General features: G+C 35.8%; 1 protein-coding gene across 1 annotated transcript; it reads left to right on the top strand.

Moving 5' to 3' along the window:
• Positions 1 to 219: 219 nt before the first annotated feature.
• On the top strand, positions 220 to 5,540 carry LOC120351387 (putative E3 ubiquitin-protein ligase UBR7). The gene is made up of 4 exons (XM_039428430.1): positions 220 to 602; positions 2,012 to 2,145; positions 4,088 to 4,148; positions 5,355 to 5,540. The coding sequence occupies exons 1-4, from the start codon at positions 435 to 437 to the stop codon at positions 5,523 to 5,525; spliced, it is 534 nt and encodes a 177-aa protein (XP_039284364.1). The 5' UTR covers positions 220 to 434; the 3' UTR covers positions 5,526 to 5,540.
• The last annotated feature ends 8,685 nt before the right edge of the window (positions 5,541 to 14,225 follow it).

Below are 14,225 nucleotides of genomic sequence, written 5' to 3'. Positions count from 1 at the left end.
TGGCGGGAAAATGTGCTCAGCAAAAGGAAACCAATAATTGCTATCCTCTAGTAGGCAACGTTACTAAAAAAAAAAACTACTTGCAAATATTCAATGCTAATAAGAACAATTTCAAATGATGAATCAATTTAATTATATAATAGTCATTTTTTTATTAAGATCATGTACGGTAGTCAAAGCACTAATAGCGCTGCAATCAAAAGAGCCAAGTTTCCGCAATCCAGCTACAGCCTACAGCCTACAGCTGGGTTGTTTGCTCTTGTTCTGTCAGGCTCTGTTTTCTTTTTCTGTTCTGTTTTCTCTTACTAACTTACATGAGTTGAGTTTTGAGAAGATCATCCACTGAAGATAAGTGAAGCTAACAAAATTATTGTGGTATTTGCTTTTTATAAAATTTTGATTAAAGAAATCTTAATCTAAATAATATTTTTATCATGGAAAACACTCCTAAATCAGAATCTTTTGATTCAAATGTTGAAAACATGGAAGACGAGGGAAACACAGTTACAATGTTGGATGTTCTTGAAGAACAGCAAAAATGGGAAACTCAAGCCTATGCAGTTTTGGGTGCATCTGATGATAAAAACTGTTCTTATAATAAGGTAAGAAATGTTTACTGTACCCATATTATTTAGAACTTTCTTTTTTTGGCTCTTCATTTGAGCAATCACTACCTAGGCCTACCTAAAACCAACATGTTTCTAGATTTGAAATTTGCCAAAAATTTAGTTTTCTTAAATTTTTAAAATGTTGTTTTTTTGAAACATTTTGGCTTAGTGAAATTATAACCATCCTATTCCGCAAGTTGAATATTCAAGTGAGACTGTCATAGGTTAGCAATCCAGTAAACAGGAGAGTGAAATAGGCTATACTTACTTTATCTTGCTATATTTAGCTATTTTTAACAATAAATAAACTTATTTGCCCATTCTATCCATGTAGTAGTACTACTATTAATAGGCTGCTATACCCCATACTAATTCTAGAATAAGTTTACTCTTTATTCTCATCTAACTTGTTATACAATATTGATTGGGCATTAAAGTTAATTGAGCTCAGTTAATATAGGGCATTTAATAAGAGCTTATATTTAAAATTACCAAAGAATTGGGTTGAATTATATTTATTTTGTTAGTACTAGATTTAAAACAATAATGCTGCACTTTACTTCGAGTGCACTAGTGATAAATAAAATTTTATAGGCTACAAAATATTGATAGTATGAAGCTCTAGAATATTTTTATTCAGTTTTAGTTACCGTACGCTATGCTTTTAGCTTTATCAGTTATTACAGTGCCAGTCAATTTATTTATTATTTATTTCAGTTTTATTTCCAGTAAGTTTATTAGTTTCAGTTTTATTTTCGACATTAGCATTAGGTACTGTACTCCGTGTGTGGGAGTAGCTGATCAAAGTGAAGCCTCTGGCGGAGTTTCGGGGGTTTTCAGTGGTCCAGACCACGGTATATAGAAGAAGACGGTAGGTGTCACGCGCATGTTTGTGCTAAATTTCCGGTGTCACTGACGTCATTTTATATTCAATCATCTGGTTTTAACTAATAAGTTTCATAAAATTGCCAATAGGTATTAAAAACCTCGGTTGGTGGCGATGACGTAATCTAGCTGGCTGGCCACTGCGCACACATTTCATGACCCCTACCGTTTTCATCTAAATACCGTGGTCCAGACTAGGGAACAGGAGAACCCCCGTCTTTGTGAAGCAGTCATGTGAAATATCCCTTACCTGACGTAACCTAACGCCTTCTCTCTGGAAGTAGCATCTTAATATGTCAAAAAACGCATTCTATTTCCTAAACACTGGAATCCCTTCTTGGACGTTCATATACATATATATTTTTTTTCTCTCATGTAAGAGAAAAAATCTTTCTTAATAATATTTTAGTCATCCAAGGACTTATGATCTTTGCTTTTTCTAATTTCCAATTAGAAGATTTTTGTTCAATGTAATTAATAGCTGTTTAATTCATTTTTATTGTGGTTTTATTTTGCAGGGATACGTCAAACGGCAAGCTTTGTTTTCTTGTAAGACTTGCATTGAAAACGAAGATAAACCTGCTTGCATTTGCCTTGCTTGCAGTTATCATTGCCATGAGGGACATGATCTGATTGAACTGTATACAAAAAGGTAACTTGAAAGTTTCAAACTTATGATATTAACATTCCGAAAAATGTTTTCCAATCCTTTTTCACAACACAGAACACTGATTTACAATAGATCATTTTGGTGAAGGCAGTTAGATTGTGGAATGCATTGCCAGACAATATTAAGTTGTTGGGTGGTGGGGCTCGGTTCGCGCGTGTAGTTGTTGGGTGGCAGTGGGCTTGTTTGAGTCTTTAGATGGGACTTGATCTTTGTATCGTTCAAGTTATCAGTATCCTCGATAAGGATGCTTGAGTGTAAATGTTGAATGTGTGCGTGTGTGCTTGTCCTTTGAATTTCAATTAGTTTCTCTTTCTAGTTTTTCATTCCTTGTCTATAAGCAGTAAACTTGGATTGCAATCAGCTTCTCTGTATTGATTTTAATTCTCAAAATAATTATATACATTAAATAATTTCACATCTTATCGTCTTCTTTTCAAAACTTTTCTGATTTGAAATCTTATTTGCTATCCCGTTTTTCTCCACTACTGTTTATTCTCTTTCCCACGTATGTTCTTTAAAACGCTATTAAGCTAACATAGGTTTTTTCCTCAAATCCATAATTACTATTTATATTTAATCAACAAATGAATCTATATTCAAATTCTCACTGATCTGAATCATAAATTTTCTTGAGTAGCCCATCTATTCATCTATTTTGATTTTATTTCAGCAGTGAAGTGATTTAGTTTTTTGAAAAACACTTTTTTTCAAATAGACTTTTATTTTCCGATATTGAACTCTAAAGGTCGGGACACATACAACCGCACCGAGCCCGCGCCGACGTACGGCCGAGCTAAGCCCGTGACACGGTGATGGTGGTAGGAGAACACACATATCCGTGCGACAGCCGAGCGGCAGCAGTGTCTCAGTTCTGTAGTGCTACTGTCTCAGCTCTGTGTGGTCTGATTCCTGAATGTGTTACAAACTACTGTTAATAATATAAGTTTGTTACATCAGATTTAAATTTATATTTTTCAATTTAAACTAATTACCTGTAGATACAGAAGATGAGAATCATAGTGCTGGCACACAAATGTCAACAACTTACCAAATCTATTTCCGTACATAACAATACCACAATCAGTCATGTATCGGAAATATATAACAAAAAGTAAACTGAACTATAGTGAGGTCCACGTTATAATGACAGTATTTGATCAACTTTGGTTTTTCTATCCTTGTCTATCATTCGACTAAGCCGGTGGTATTATCCTTTTCTAGGTTCACAACGGTGCAAATTATGTTTTTAACAGTGTAGAAATATGATTAATTAATGCAGAGAATCGGCATCGCTATTCTTCTATCTTTATCCACTGTCATTATAACGTGGACCTGACTATAGTGACGGCGCGGTCACGGCTCTGGCAACAAACACGGTGACGGTGCTAACTCGGTGCGCTAGTATGTGTCCCTACACAGTTTAGAGCATTTGTTTTCTCACTCGCCGTAGTACGTCCGAAACTCGGCAGTACCGCGGCGCGGGCTCGGTGAGGCTATATCTATATATTTTGTATTATATTTGTATTTTTTTCTAACGACGTGGTTAAGTGGTAGAGTGGACATTACTGTCCAAACTTCCAAACAAAAAAATAAGCTAGTCTGCTTTATTTTGAAACTCCTGAGAGGCCAAATTACGTTCTTTCGACTACTTTTGACAATTGGAAAAATTATTTTAATTATTTCTCATAAACTTTCTCGCTTTTAACACCCGCATACAAGCAGAGTTTTCTTGGAGCGTCGGCTGGCAGATACACAGATGTCGGTGTGAACACCCGCATTGATTAAGCCGGCGACAAATCTTTTTAAATCCATCCATCCACAGACTCTGCAGAGCTGTAGATTTTGGTCTGAACATTACTTAACAGTGTAAGTGCAAGTTATTTTCTTTCGGTATATTATGAATGGGTCTGTCTCTATTTTTCAGGAACTTCAGATGTGATTGTGGCAACAGCCTTTTCAAAGGAAAGAAATGCAGCTTGGAACCAGTAAGTTATTTTTCCAAGTGTTTTATATAGTAAAAATTCACCAAGAAAAGCTAATTCTACTTTGAACATCTGCTGTACCCCGTGGATTTTATGCAATTCTCAAGTTTCTCCTAAAAGTGAGCATATTGACTAGTAATGTCCTTTATTGGAATCTATGCAATTCTTAACTGTCCTATGACACATTCCATCAAATTTACACTGAACTCGTTGGTTTTGTGCTGTGATAGTTCGACAGAGTTCAAGTTCGAGTTTTTTTCTCCGTAAACAACATTGCAACACTACAAAAGTTGTCATGAATACTGTAAATGCTTTATTTCTAGGGGGTGTCATTTCCTAAAACGGATAAATCAGTTCCCGCCTCCGCACCACATATTTGACACCTTGCAACCTTATTCTATGAGGTTAATTGAAAATTCGAGTTTTCCTGAACACTCCACCTAAAATGATCCCAACCTAAAAATAACGATTTCAGTATGAATTTGATGGAATATGCTGCAAAATGTCATGGGAGAGTTGACAATTTCCAATAAAAAGAATATTTAGCAGATTTTATATTCAAAAAATAATATTTTCACCTTTTATACAGTAAATGAATGACAACTTTTTTAGTCAAAATGAAAGACAATATAAATGTTTTGTACGACTGTATCGTATTTAAATGCTGTAATGACTAATTCTTCAATGGAATGTGACATAAAAATTAACCATTTCTCTGAATCGTATTCTTGATTCTTGGTGCATTAAATAAATGCATATTCGGTTATTATTTAATATTACTGTACGACCAAATGTATTACTGTAGTGTGGTTACTCTCCGTAATTCATAATGGAATCACTATTAGCTAACTCCACATCTATAGGAAGAAACTTATTATTCACACTTATGTCATTTTTACTCATTTAATGCTCGACTAAAACTCATGCAATGTGAACCTTTCAATGTAAGTAGTAAACTAGCTCAGTTCTGTCACCCACAACTCATCCTGCTTTTTTACTCTGCAGATCTACCGTCTGTTCCAACATTGAATAGGTCTTATAAAGATAAATGTTGGTTGTAAGCCTTGGGATGATCTAATCGTTCAGTGCGAGCATTCATGCGTGATTTCTATATTTTCACTCTGCTTTACATAGTCTAGTCCAGATTTCTCTAATGATCTAAAATATGCCAAGTTTAACCCCTCATAACTCCATTGATTTTATCTTCAGAATAAAGAACTGAACGAGCTGAACAGCTACAACCACAACTTTCGTGGCCTCTACTGCGCCTGCGAAAGGCCCTATCCTGACTTGGAGGAATCAGTTCCAGATGAAATGTTGCAGTGTATCATCTGCGAAGATTGGTTTCACTCTAGGGTAAGTAATTTGATCTGTCATTGAGCCTTACACCAATAGGTGTTCAAGCACCAACTATAGATCCATCAATCCCAGACTCCGTCGCCCATGTGTGACTAGGGCCTCGAGCACACAGGTGGTTTTTAGTTGATCAGTAGTTGGAAATATAATGGGGATTTGACAAGAGCAGCAGAGGAAACATTAGGCAACATGCGACCTGTTCGGAGGGAAGAATGGTTTGACCAAGAATGCAGAGAAGCAATAAGCATGAGAAATGAAGCAAGGCAGAGAGCACTGCAAAGAGTGACCAGGAATACCAGAGAAGCGTTTGTAAGAGCTAGGACTCTGGCAGCAAACATATGTAGAGAGAAGAAACGAGCTTGGGAAAGGAGGAAGATTGAAAGGATACAGGAACAAGCCACAAACAGAAGAATAAGGGATATTTACAGCTTGATAAGAGAAGAAAAGAAGGGTTTCCAAGCTAGAGCAGTACTGATAAGAGACAAACAGGACCCAGCTGCTGTTCTGGATCGATGGGCAGAGAATTTTGAGAATTTGTTGAATCCCATCGGTGAGAGAGGTGGGTCCAGATTTTTGGAAGACCAACAGACAATTGCGGACCGGGAACCGGGGCTTGAAGAAATCAGTGAAGCCATGCAGGAGCTGAAGAACAATAGAGCACCAGGCAGTGATAAAATTACAGCTGAACTGTTGAAGCATGGAGGAGACCTGGTTTTGCGAAAGGTGCATGCCCTGGTCTGTAAAGTGTGGAGGAAACAGAAAATGCCGGATGACTGGAAAATGGCACTCATTTGCCCAATTCATAAAAAAGGCTCCAAGTCGGAATGTGCTAATTACCGAGGTATTGCTCTGTTAAATGTAGCTTACAAGGTATTTGCAAAGGTGTTAGCAAAGAGGTTGGCACCCTGAAAATGTTCTTGGAGAATATCAGAGTGGTTTCAGACAGGGGAGAGCACCAACGGATCACATATTCACTATCAAAACAATACTGCAGAAATGCTATGAATTCAATATTCCTGTCCACCAGTTATTCATAGACTACAAGCAAGCATATGATAGTGTAGACAGGATGTATATGCTAGAAACAAACATGTTGGAGATTCCAAATAAGTTGGTGCACCTTGTGAACATAACATAGACAGGAACCAAAAGCAAAGTTAGTATCGCTGGTCAAATTTCTCGAGAGTTCGGCATTGAGAGGGGTCTGAGACAGGGAGATGCTCTGTCAGGCACTCTGTTTAACCTTGTCTTGGAAAGAGCAGTCAGAAATATAGGTTTGCATGCTGGAGGTACACTGCTTACTAGAATGGTACAGTGCCTAGCATATGCAGATGATGTAGACATCTTAGCCCGAAGGGAGGAGGATCTGATTGAAAGTTTCAGAAAATTTCAGGAAGAGTCAAAAAAAGCAGGTTTGGCAGTCAATGGAAGTAAGACTGTGTACATTAGGATGACTAGAGACCAGAGAAGGATATCTAAAGAGCTCGCACTGGAAGGACATCGCTTTAAAACAATAGAATGTTTCAAGTATCTTGGATCCCTGATCACTAACAAAATCAAATGGAAATTAAAGAGAGATTGAAAGCTGGAAATAGGGCATACTTCAGCCTACAGAAAATTCTTAGATCCTGGTTGTTAAGCTGGAGCATTAAAATTAGACAGTGCTGCGACCAGTGGTGATGTATGCGTGTGAAACATGGGTGTTGACAAGTTGTGACAAGATGCTGTTGAATCGATGGGAGAGGAAAATTCTAAGAAGAATTTATGGAACAGTGCTAGAGGCTGATAGGTGGCGACTCAGAAATGATGAGCTCTATAATCTGTATGGGCAACCGAGCATTGATACTGAAATTAGAAGAGCAAGAATTGGTTGGTTGGGCCATGTGGAACGTATGCCGGAAACCCGTACAGCACGTATGTCTCTGTATCAGCAACCAGGGGGACAGAGGAAGCGAGGCCGACCACGCAATGATGGTTGGACGACGTGGAGGCATTTCAAAGAGAATTCAATGCTCTACAAACTTTCGATAAGCATCAATTTTTACTATGCATTGTTTATTTATTTATTTATTCGTTGATATAATTACAAATCATATGAATATGATCGGGATAGAACAACAGGCATAGCCCAAAACTATTCTGTTCCCAAATTTTGATAAATAATGAAATGTTCGAAAAATGGGTTATGTTCTTACTGAGGAAATTTAAAGTTCAAAGTTCTGTCCAAGAATATATATTAGCTAGAAATTTTGAATCTAGAATGATTAAAATACCAAATTATAGTCAAATTTTGCACTTAATATCACCGCACTTTGAATAAATTAAGTTATTTCAGAAAATTTTGAAGCCAAAAATATACACACAACTTTCAACTTTGTTGGAGAGTTATAAGCCCTGAGAGGGCAAAACATTAGATAAAAACCTGTTATTTTAACAATCACACACCTTCAAGAGCAAATATCTTGGGAACTGTTGGGAATATCACAAAATTCCACTGAACAAAAAGTGTAGAGAATTTATCAAGCTTCATTTTTGAATAGTTAGTTATGTCGGATGAACGCATTGGTCTCAAGATATGAGCGTGGAAGCAAAACGCTGAAAAATTCAACTTTTAAACCACCCTCATCCCCTTAGCACATGAGTTAGGAATTTGGACTTTTGATATGTTCTCCTCCTAACTATTCTCAACAAAGCTGCAAAGTCAAAAATTTTGCTTAAAACATTCCCTCCAAATTCCTTTGTCAATTTATTGGTCTATTGTTGCAAAAATGGAGATTTCACACTCAACACTGAAGCTGCTGCAAAAGGTGTAGGGAAATTCGAAAAATCTGGTGTGGCGCACTCACACAACTTTCCTTGCCGTTTTGAAAATTGATCAGCTGACGCTAGTGTGCACGCGCATCTCAAGTCTACTTATAAACGAAGATCTGAGCCAGCTGGTGACAGGACAATAACGCTGGAGACATACGAGGACTGCTATCTCTTCATAGTGAATGATTTAATAGAATCAACAGTTGCCAACAGTTTGCAATTGGATAGTCACATTTTCTCAAATTTCGAGCTTATTTTCAATTTTAGGTGAAAATGTTATTGAACATTAATTGTAGAGATTCTCATGCTCAATCTTTTCCACTTAAAATTCTATGTTTAAATTGTATCTGAAGCCTGATAATTGGGAATCTAAAATCAAACTTTGCATAGATGGGGCGGAGCTCCTGAAATTTTTACAGATATGGGACTTGTGGCAGTTGATACAGCTTATCAATGACTATTCTAGGTATGAATTAAATCAAAATCGTTGGAGCCGTTTTCGAAAAAACCGCGAAAAACCCTGTTTTTGACAATATTTTCTCCATTTTAGCCGCAATCTTGAATTGCATTTGATCGAAATTGTTCGTGTCGGATCCTTATATTGTGAGGACCTTAAGTTCCAAATTTCAAGTCATTCTGTTTATTGGGAGATGAGATATCCTGTACACAGACACACACACACACACTCACACCAATACCCAAAAAACACTTTTTTGACTCAGGGGACCTTGAAACGTATAGAAATTTAGAAATTCTTAATTTTTTTCGGAAAGCAATACTTTCCTTACCTATGGTAATAGGGCAAGGAAAGTAAAAAGTGTGAAATTATAAATCAGATTGAAGAGAATATAATGCTCTATAAGCTCATAATCAGCATGGATTTTTCTCATCTATTTTAAGTTATAAGAGCAAAAAAAAAAAAAAAAAAATGGTGGTAAACCTTCAACAGCGGATATCTCGGAAATTATGTAAGCTTTAATTTGTTATATGACAGTCAAGTCCTTAGGATACATAGTGTTCGAGTTTTATGCGAGAAACCAAAAAATGGTACCTTTAAACCACCCCCAACCCCTTAGCACAGTGGGTAGGGGTGGGGACTTTTGATTTCGCTCCTTCAGTCGGGGAACGTAATGTCGGCTTCTAGTGAGAGCAATACGTCACTTTTGATGACTTCACTGACGTCCACTTTGTTACGTTTAATATGTGAGTGGCCATACACATACTAACCGCGGGGCGGAATCGGTAGATTCCCGTGTATTGTGTGGATAATAGAGAAGCCTCCATCTTTCTGGATTGTTGTGGAATGAAAACGTTAGGGTATATATATAGAGGGATCGCTTGCCTAGTCTAGAGCAGTGGTAAAGGTACAGAGTGTTGTCAGTCGTACTCAAAGCCTGCCAGTTCCTAGTGATAATATTGTGAAAATTCTATAGTTACAGTTATAGTTATAATTGTATAGTGACAGTACCGTATTGCTAATTTCACTTGATAGACGTGGACCATGAACACTGAACAGTATCCGTGTTTTTTGCCAAAGTAAATTGAGTCCAGTGGTCTTGTAGCTGTGCTGTAGCTATTATAATATAACTTACAGAGTTTCCGTGTGAGAAATAAGGTGAAATATCTTGATTTCTGAAAATACCCAAAAATAAGGGTAAAAATAAACCAACGTTTTCTTGCTGATTAAAAAATAGAAAATAACTCCTCTAAATTGTTGAATGAATTTTTAAAATGAATTATGTTATCAATTTCATGATTATCATTTTATGTCTTAGACTAAAAAAGTGTAACAGATATCCAGATCACTATTTTGATAGCTTTTAATTAATTTCTTTGTCTCCCCATGGCAGTAGGTTTGAGCCCACTTAGACATTTTGTGATAATCATTAAATTTATGACAGAATACATTATCGTATGGATCTTCGAAAGCTAGTTACACGCAAATCGATTTTTGTATGATTGATTTTTTGCCGTCCTTATGAATTCGATTTAGTGGAACTTGTCAAACATCATCTGTATGTAATAGAATTTATAAGGACGGCAACAAATCTAACGACAACAAATCGATGTGTGTGTAACTGGCTTTGTGTAGAAAGCAATGTCGCCAGGCTTGTGTGGACTATCTATGAATATTACTCAGTATGTAGGATCCACTCAGCAATTCTAGCGGCAATTCCAGTGCCTACTAGCTGATTATATCTGTATTTTCACAGAAACGGTAAGATACAGATATAAAAAGCTTGGCATCAGCTGATTAAAAGTGAATTGCTCATGTTCGCGGCGCGTAAATCTGTACGCACCTTAATACAAACACTAGTAGTAACGATTCCAATCCAAATTTCTCAATCGTAGTTTATTTGCATTTCCTTTATCCCCGTCCCAATTCCGAGGCTCATTATAAGGTTTCACAATAAGTTGTTTTTTCCGGGGAGGAGTTATTAGCACCTCGCCCAACCCCCAACCTGGAAGACCAGGTAATTTTTGTTGCGGAGTTTTCTTTCTTAACCTTTGAAGGTCCACTGAGCTCCATCTGCAAGGCAGCAGTTTTCTTGCTGGTTTTGGTCCACCTCGGGTATATGATTTCTTTGGTACCACCTATATCTAGAGGGCATTCCCCAATCCGCCACCTGGGGAGGCGCCCGGTGAAACTGGTGAGATTTTAGTCTAGGCATCAGACTTGGTTGCACGGTGCTAGATGTTCGTTTGGACATGAGCAGTTCTTTTTTTTCACGTATGAGTAGTAGAGTCAATATTTGGTTTTTGTGAGATTTCTTTCAATAAAGACCGAATATTTTATCTGAAATTTGCTGACACGCCAGAGAGCGACTTCATATCTAAAAACCCAAATGGGACTTCTTTCAATTCTTCCATTTAATTTCGAAAACCTCCAGTTTTTCGAAATAAACCATTCCCTCCAAAATTAAAGAAGATAAAATTTCCAATAAATTGAGTAGTCGCGCAGGATTCTACGATTTCTGGTTTTGGAGCTACATATTTTCAAAAAAGGGGTATTTTAAAAGTTTTTTTGTGGAAACTCACTGCTTCCACCATACAACTTTTGGAGTATAAAAGAGTAATGATAATTCATAAAGAATTCATATTTTTTTTTTTTAGATTACGTCCTAAAGACTCCAGTCATGGAGTATAAGACAAGTCATGTTATTACATAATAATTCTAACACTAAGTAGTTCAACCTAGTTTAGGTTTGAAAGGAATTCTTGTACACTATAAAAAGCTCTATCAACTAAATATTTTTTCATTTGTTTTTTGAAAATCTTCAAATCATCATTACTTTTCAAGATTTGAGGTAGCTTGTTATAAAATTTCCTATCAATATAATCTGGTTTTTGTTCAAATAACCTACTAACCGAATAAATTATAAAATACCCCAGATGATATCTTATTACATATCCTCTCAATGTAAGGATGCCATGTTAATTTCCTGTCCAATAAAATTCCCAAGAATGCTACTTTCTCTTCTTGGTCTAATTCATTTTCCTCTACAAACACATTTATTTCTCTATCCTCTACTGAATTATATTTACTTTTGAATTGTAGGAATTGACATTTCTTACTATTTATTGTTAATTGCCTTTGCTTCAAGAATTGGACAATTGACTGTACTCCAGTAAAAGCATTTATTTCTAGACTATCTAATAAATAATTGTTAAAGATAAGCGATGTGTCATCAGCAAACAACAGAGCTCTGTGATCTTTTAACTATTTTGGTAATTGGTTCACATACAACAGAAACAGTAAGGGACCCAGAATTGAGCCTTGAGGTACTCCAGCCTGGACCTCCAGTTTTTGAGATTTAATTTTTACTATTTCATTCCCATCCACCTTGGTAAGCTCAACACACTGGTTTCTACCTATGAGATATGATTCAAACCATTTTAGTTCTATACCATTCACACCTACAGTTTTTAGTATTTCCAATAATATTCTATGGTTCACACAATCAAAAGCTTTGGATAAATCAAGAAATATTGCGGCTGCCTTCTCACCTGAATCTATTATATCTATTAGTCTTTCAACAAGGGATACTATTGCAGTCTTAGTAGATTTCCCTTTCTGGAACCCATGCTGTTCATCACATATGAAATTAATTTCTTCCAGGTGCATCAATAACCTATTTAAAACTACTCTTTCAAAAATTTTACTTATTAAATTTAGAATACTAATGGGTCTATAATTTTCAACTCTTTCAGAATCACCGCTCTTGAAAATTGACAAAATTTTTCCTTGTTTCAGATCATCAGGGAAAATACCCTGCTCTAGTGAAGTATTAAGGAGATGCAATAAAGGGTCCAGTAATTCATTTTCACATTCTTTTAAAATTTTGCTTGAGACCCCATCCAATCCTACTGTTTTTTTGTTATTCAAATTTTTTATTGCATTTTATTCATATTTTTTATTTGTTCATCGATTATCCTAGGGACATTAGTAACGGTATCTTTTTGAGCTGCTCTTCTATTTCTATTAATTACCTCCCAAACAGCAGAGTTAAAATTGGTACTAGTTGTTAATATTTCAGCTGTTCTCTTACACTTAGCTTTCCTCACTTCTTTTGCATAGTTTTTCTTTAGACATTTGTATTTGACTTCACTCGGAACATCCCTCACTAATTTAAATTCCTCATAAGCTTCCCTAACAATATTTCTTTGAGTAAGAATATCTTCAGTTATCCATTCATCTACTTTGTTTAATTTACTTTTTACTTTTACTTTTTTTATCGGACAGCATACACTAATGTGAAATCTTAGAGTATCAATGAATTGCTTATATTTGTAATTTAGGTTACAACTGTTATAAACACTACTCCAATTTTCTTGAAGCAGTTCCTGCTTCAAACAATTTATATTTCCTAGCTCATATTGCTGAATTTCTTTCACAAAAGTTTTTTTTTCTGCTTGGATTCTGGCCCTGCAACTTAACATCTAAAATTTGATAGTTATGATCTGATAGATCTGAGCTACCTAACCTGACATTACAACCTTCTATATTTGTGAGGATATTATCAATAATTGTCTGTGAAGTTCGAGTTACTCTTGTTTATTCGTGGACCTTAATTTCTAAATTATTCATATTAATAATATCTCTAATATCCTCTGTCATTTTATCCTGCCTGGCAAAATCGGTATTGAAATCTCCTACTACTATAACATTTGTGAAACGAGCGGTTGTAATTTCCAAAAGTGTATGGAGCAGCTCACAAAATTTTTGCCAGTCTCCATTTGGTGATACTGAGATACTGAATATAGATACTGAATATTTTGATGATAAATACTAAAAACCTTACCATCTTGTGCTACTCTATCTCTAGCATTTGTAGCTATTTCCCTTTCACTGTTTTGAGCCAATTTACTAAAAAATCGTTATTTGTTTTTTTGACTGTTTTTAAACCAGAGGATTGCAAACGGCTTTCAATCAGCTCTGCCAATCTATTACAAAAGATTACTTTGCCAGATCGATTTAGATGCAACCCGTGATTAGTGAAGCTATGTCTTTTCAGCCTTTCATTTAGAAAACAAATCCCCAGTTGTTTAGAATTCTTATTTTTTAGGCTGTTGATTGTATTATGGATTGATTTGTTTGTCGAATTGATTGCTTCATTTAATTCTAGCCTATCAAACCTATTAGGAATAGTACTTATTATTAAGTTTGTTTTTTTGCTGAGTGGCACAATTTCCTTGATTTTTTCTGTTACTTGAGGAAGATGATTCAAGTTAGGTTCATTTATATTATTTGAGCCACCCAGTACAATTAGATAGTCATTTTCATCAAAGTCTTTAGTTTGTTCCCTAGCTGACTCTACAACTGCATTAATTGATGCACTTGGCTTGAAAAAACATTGGACATCAAATTTATTTTTTAATCTTTTATCAAGGAGATCACTGCAATCACGTCCA

Source organism: Nilaparvata lugens, chromosome 5, assembly GCF_014356525.2.
Source record: "Nilaparvata lugens isolate BPH chromosome 5, ASM1435652v1, whole genome shotgun sequence".
Classification (NCBI taxonomy): Eukaryota; Metazoa; Arthropoda; class Insecta; order Hemiptera; family Delphacidae; genus Nilaparvata; species Nilaparvata lugens.
The sequence above is the reverse complement of the archived record's forward strand: the minus strand, read 5'-3'. Positions and strand labels throughout refer to the sequence as shown.

Excerpts from the sequence above, each read along its gene's own strand:
- LOC120351387 (XM_039428430.1), top strand. The coding sequence starts at position 435 with ATGGAAAACACTCCTAAATCAGAATCTTTTGATTCAAATGTTGAAAAC. Across the intron at positions 2,146-4,087 it reads ATTGAACTGTATACAAAAAG|GAACTTCAGATGTGATTGTG; the intron begins GTAACTTGAAAG and ends TCTATTTTTCAG. Across the intron at positions 4,149-5,354 it reads AGAAATGCAGCTTGGAACCA|AATAAAGAACTGAACGAGCT; the intron begins GTAAGTTATTTT and ends TTTTATCTTCAG.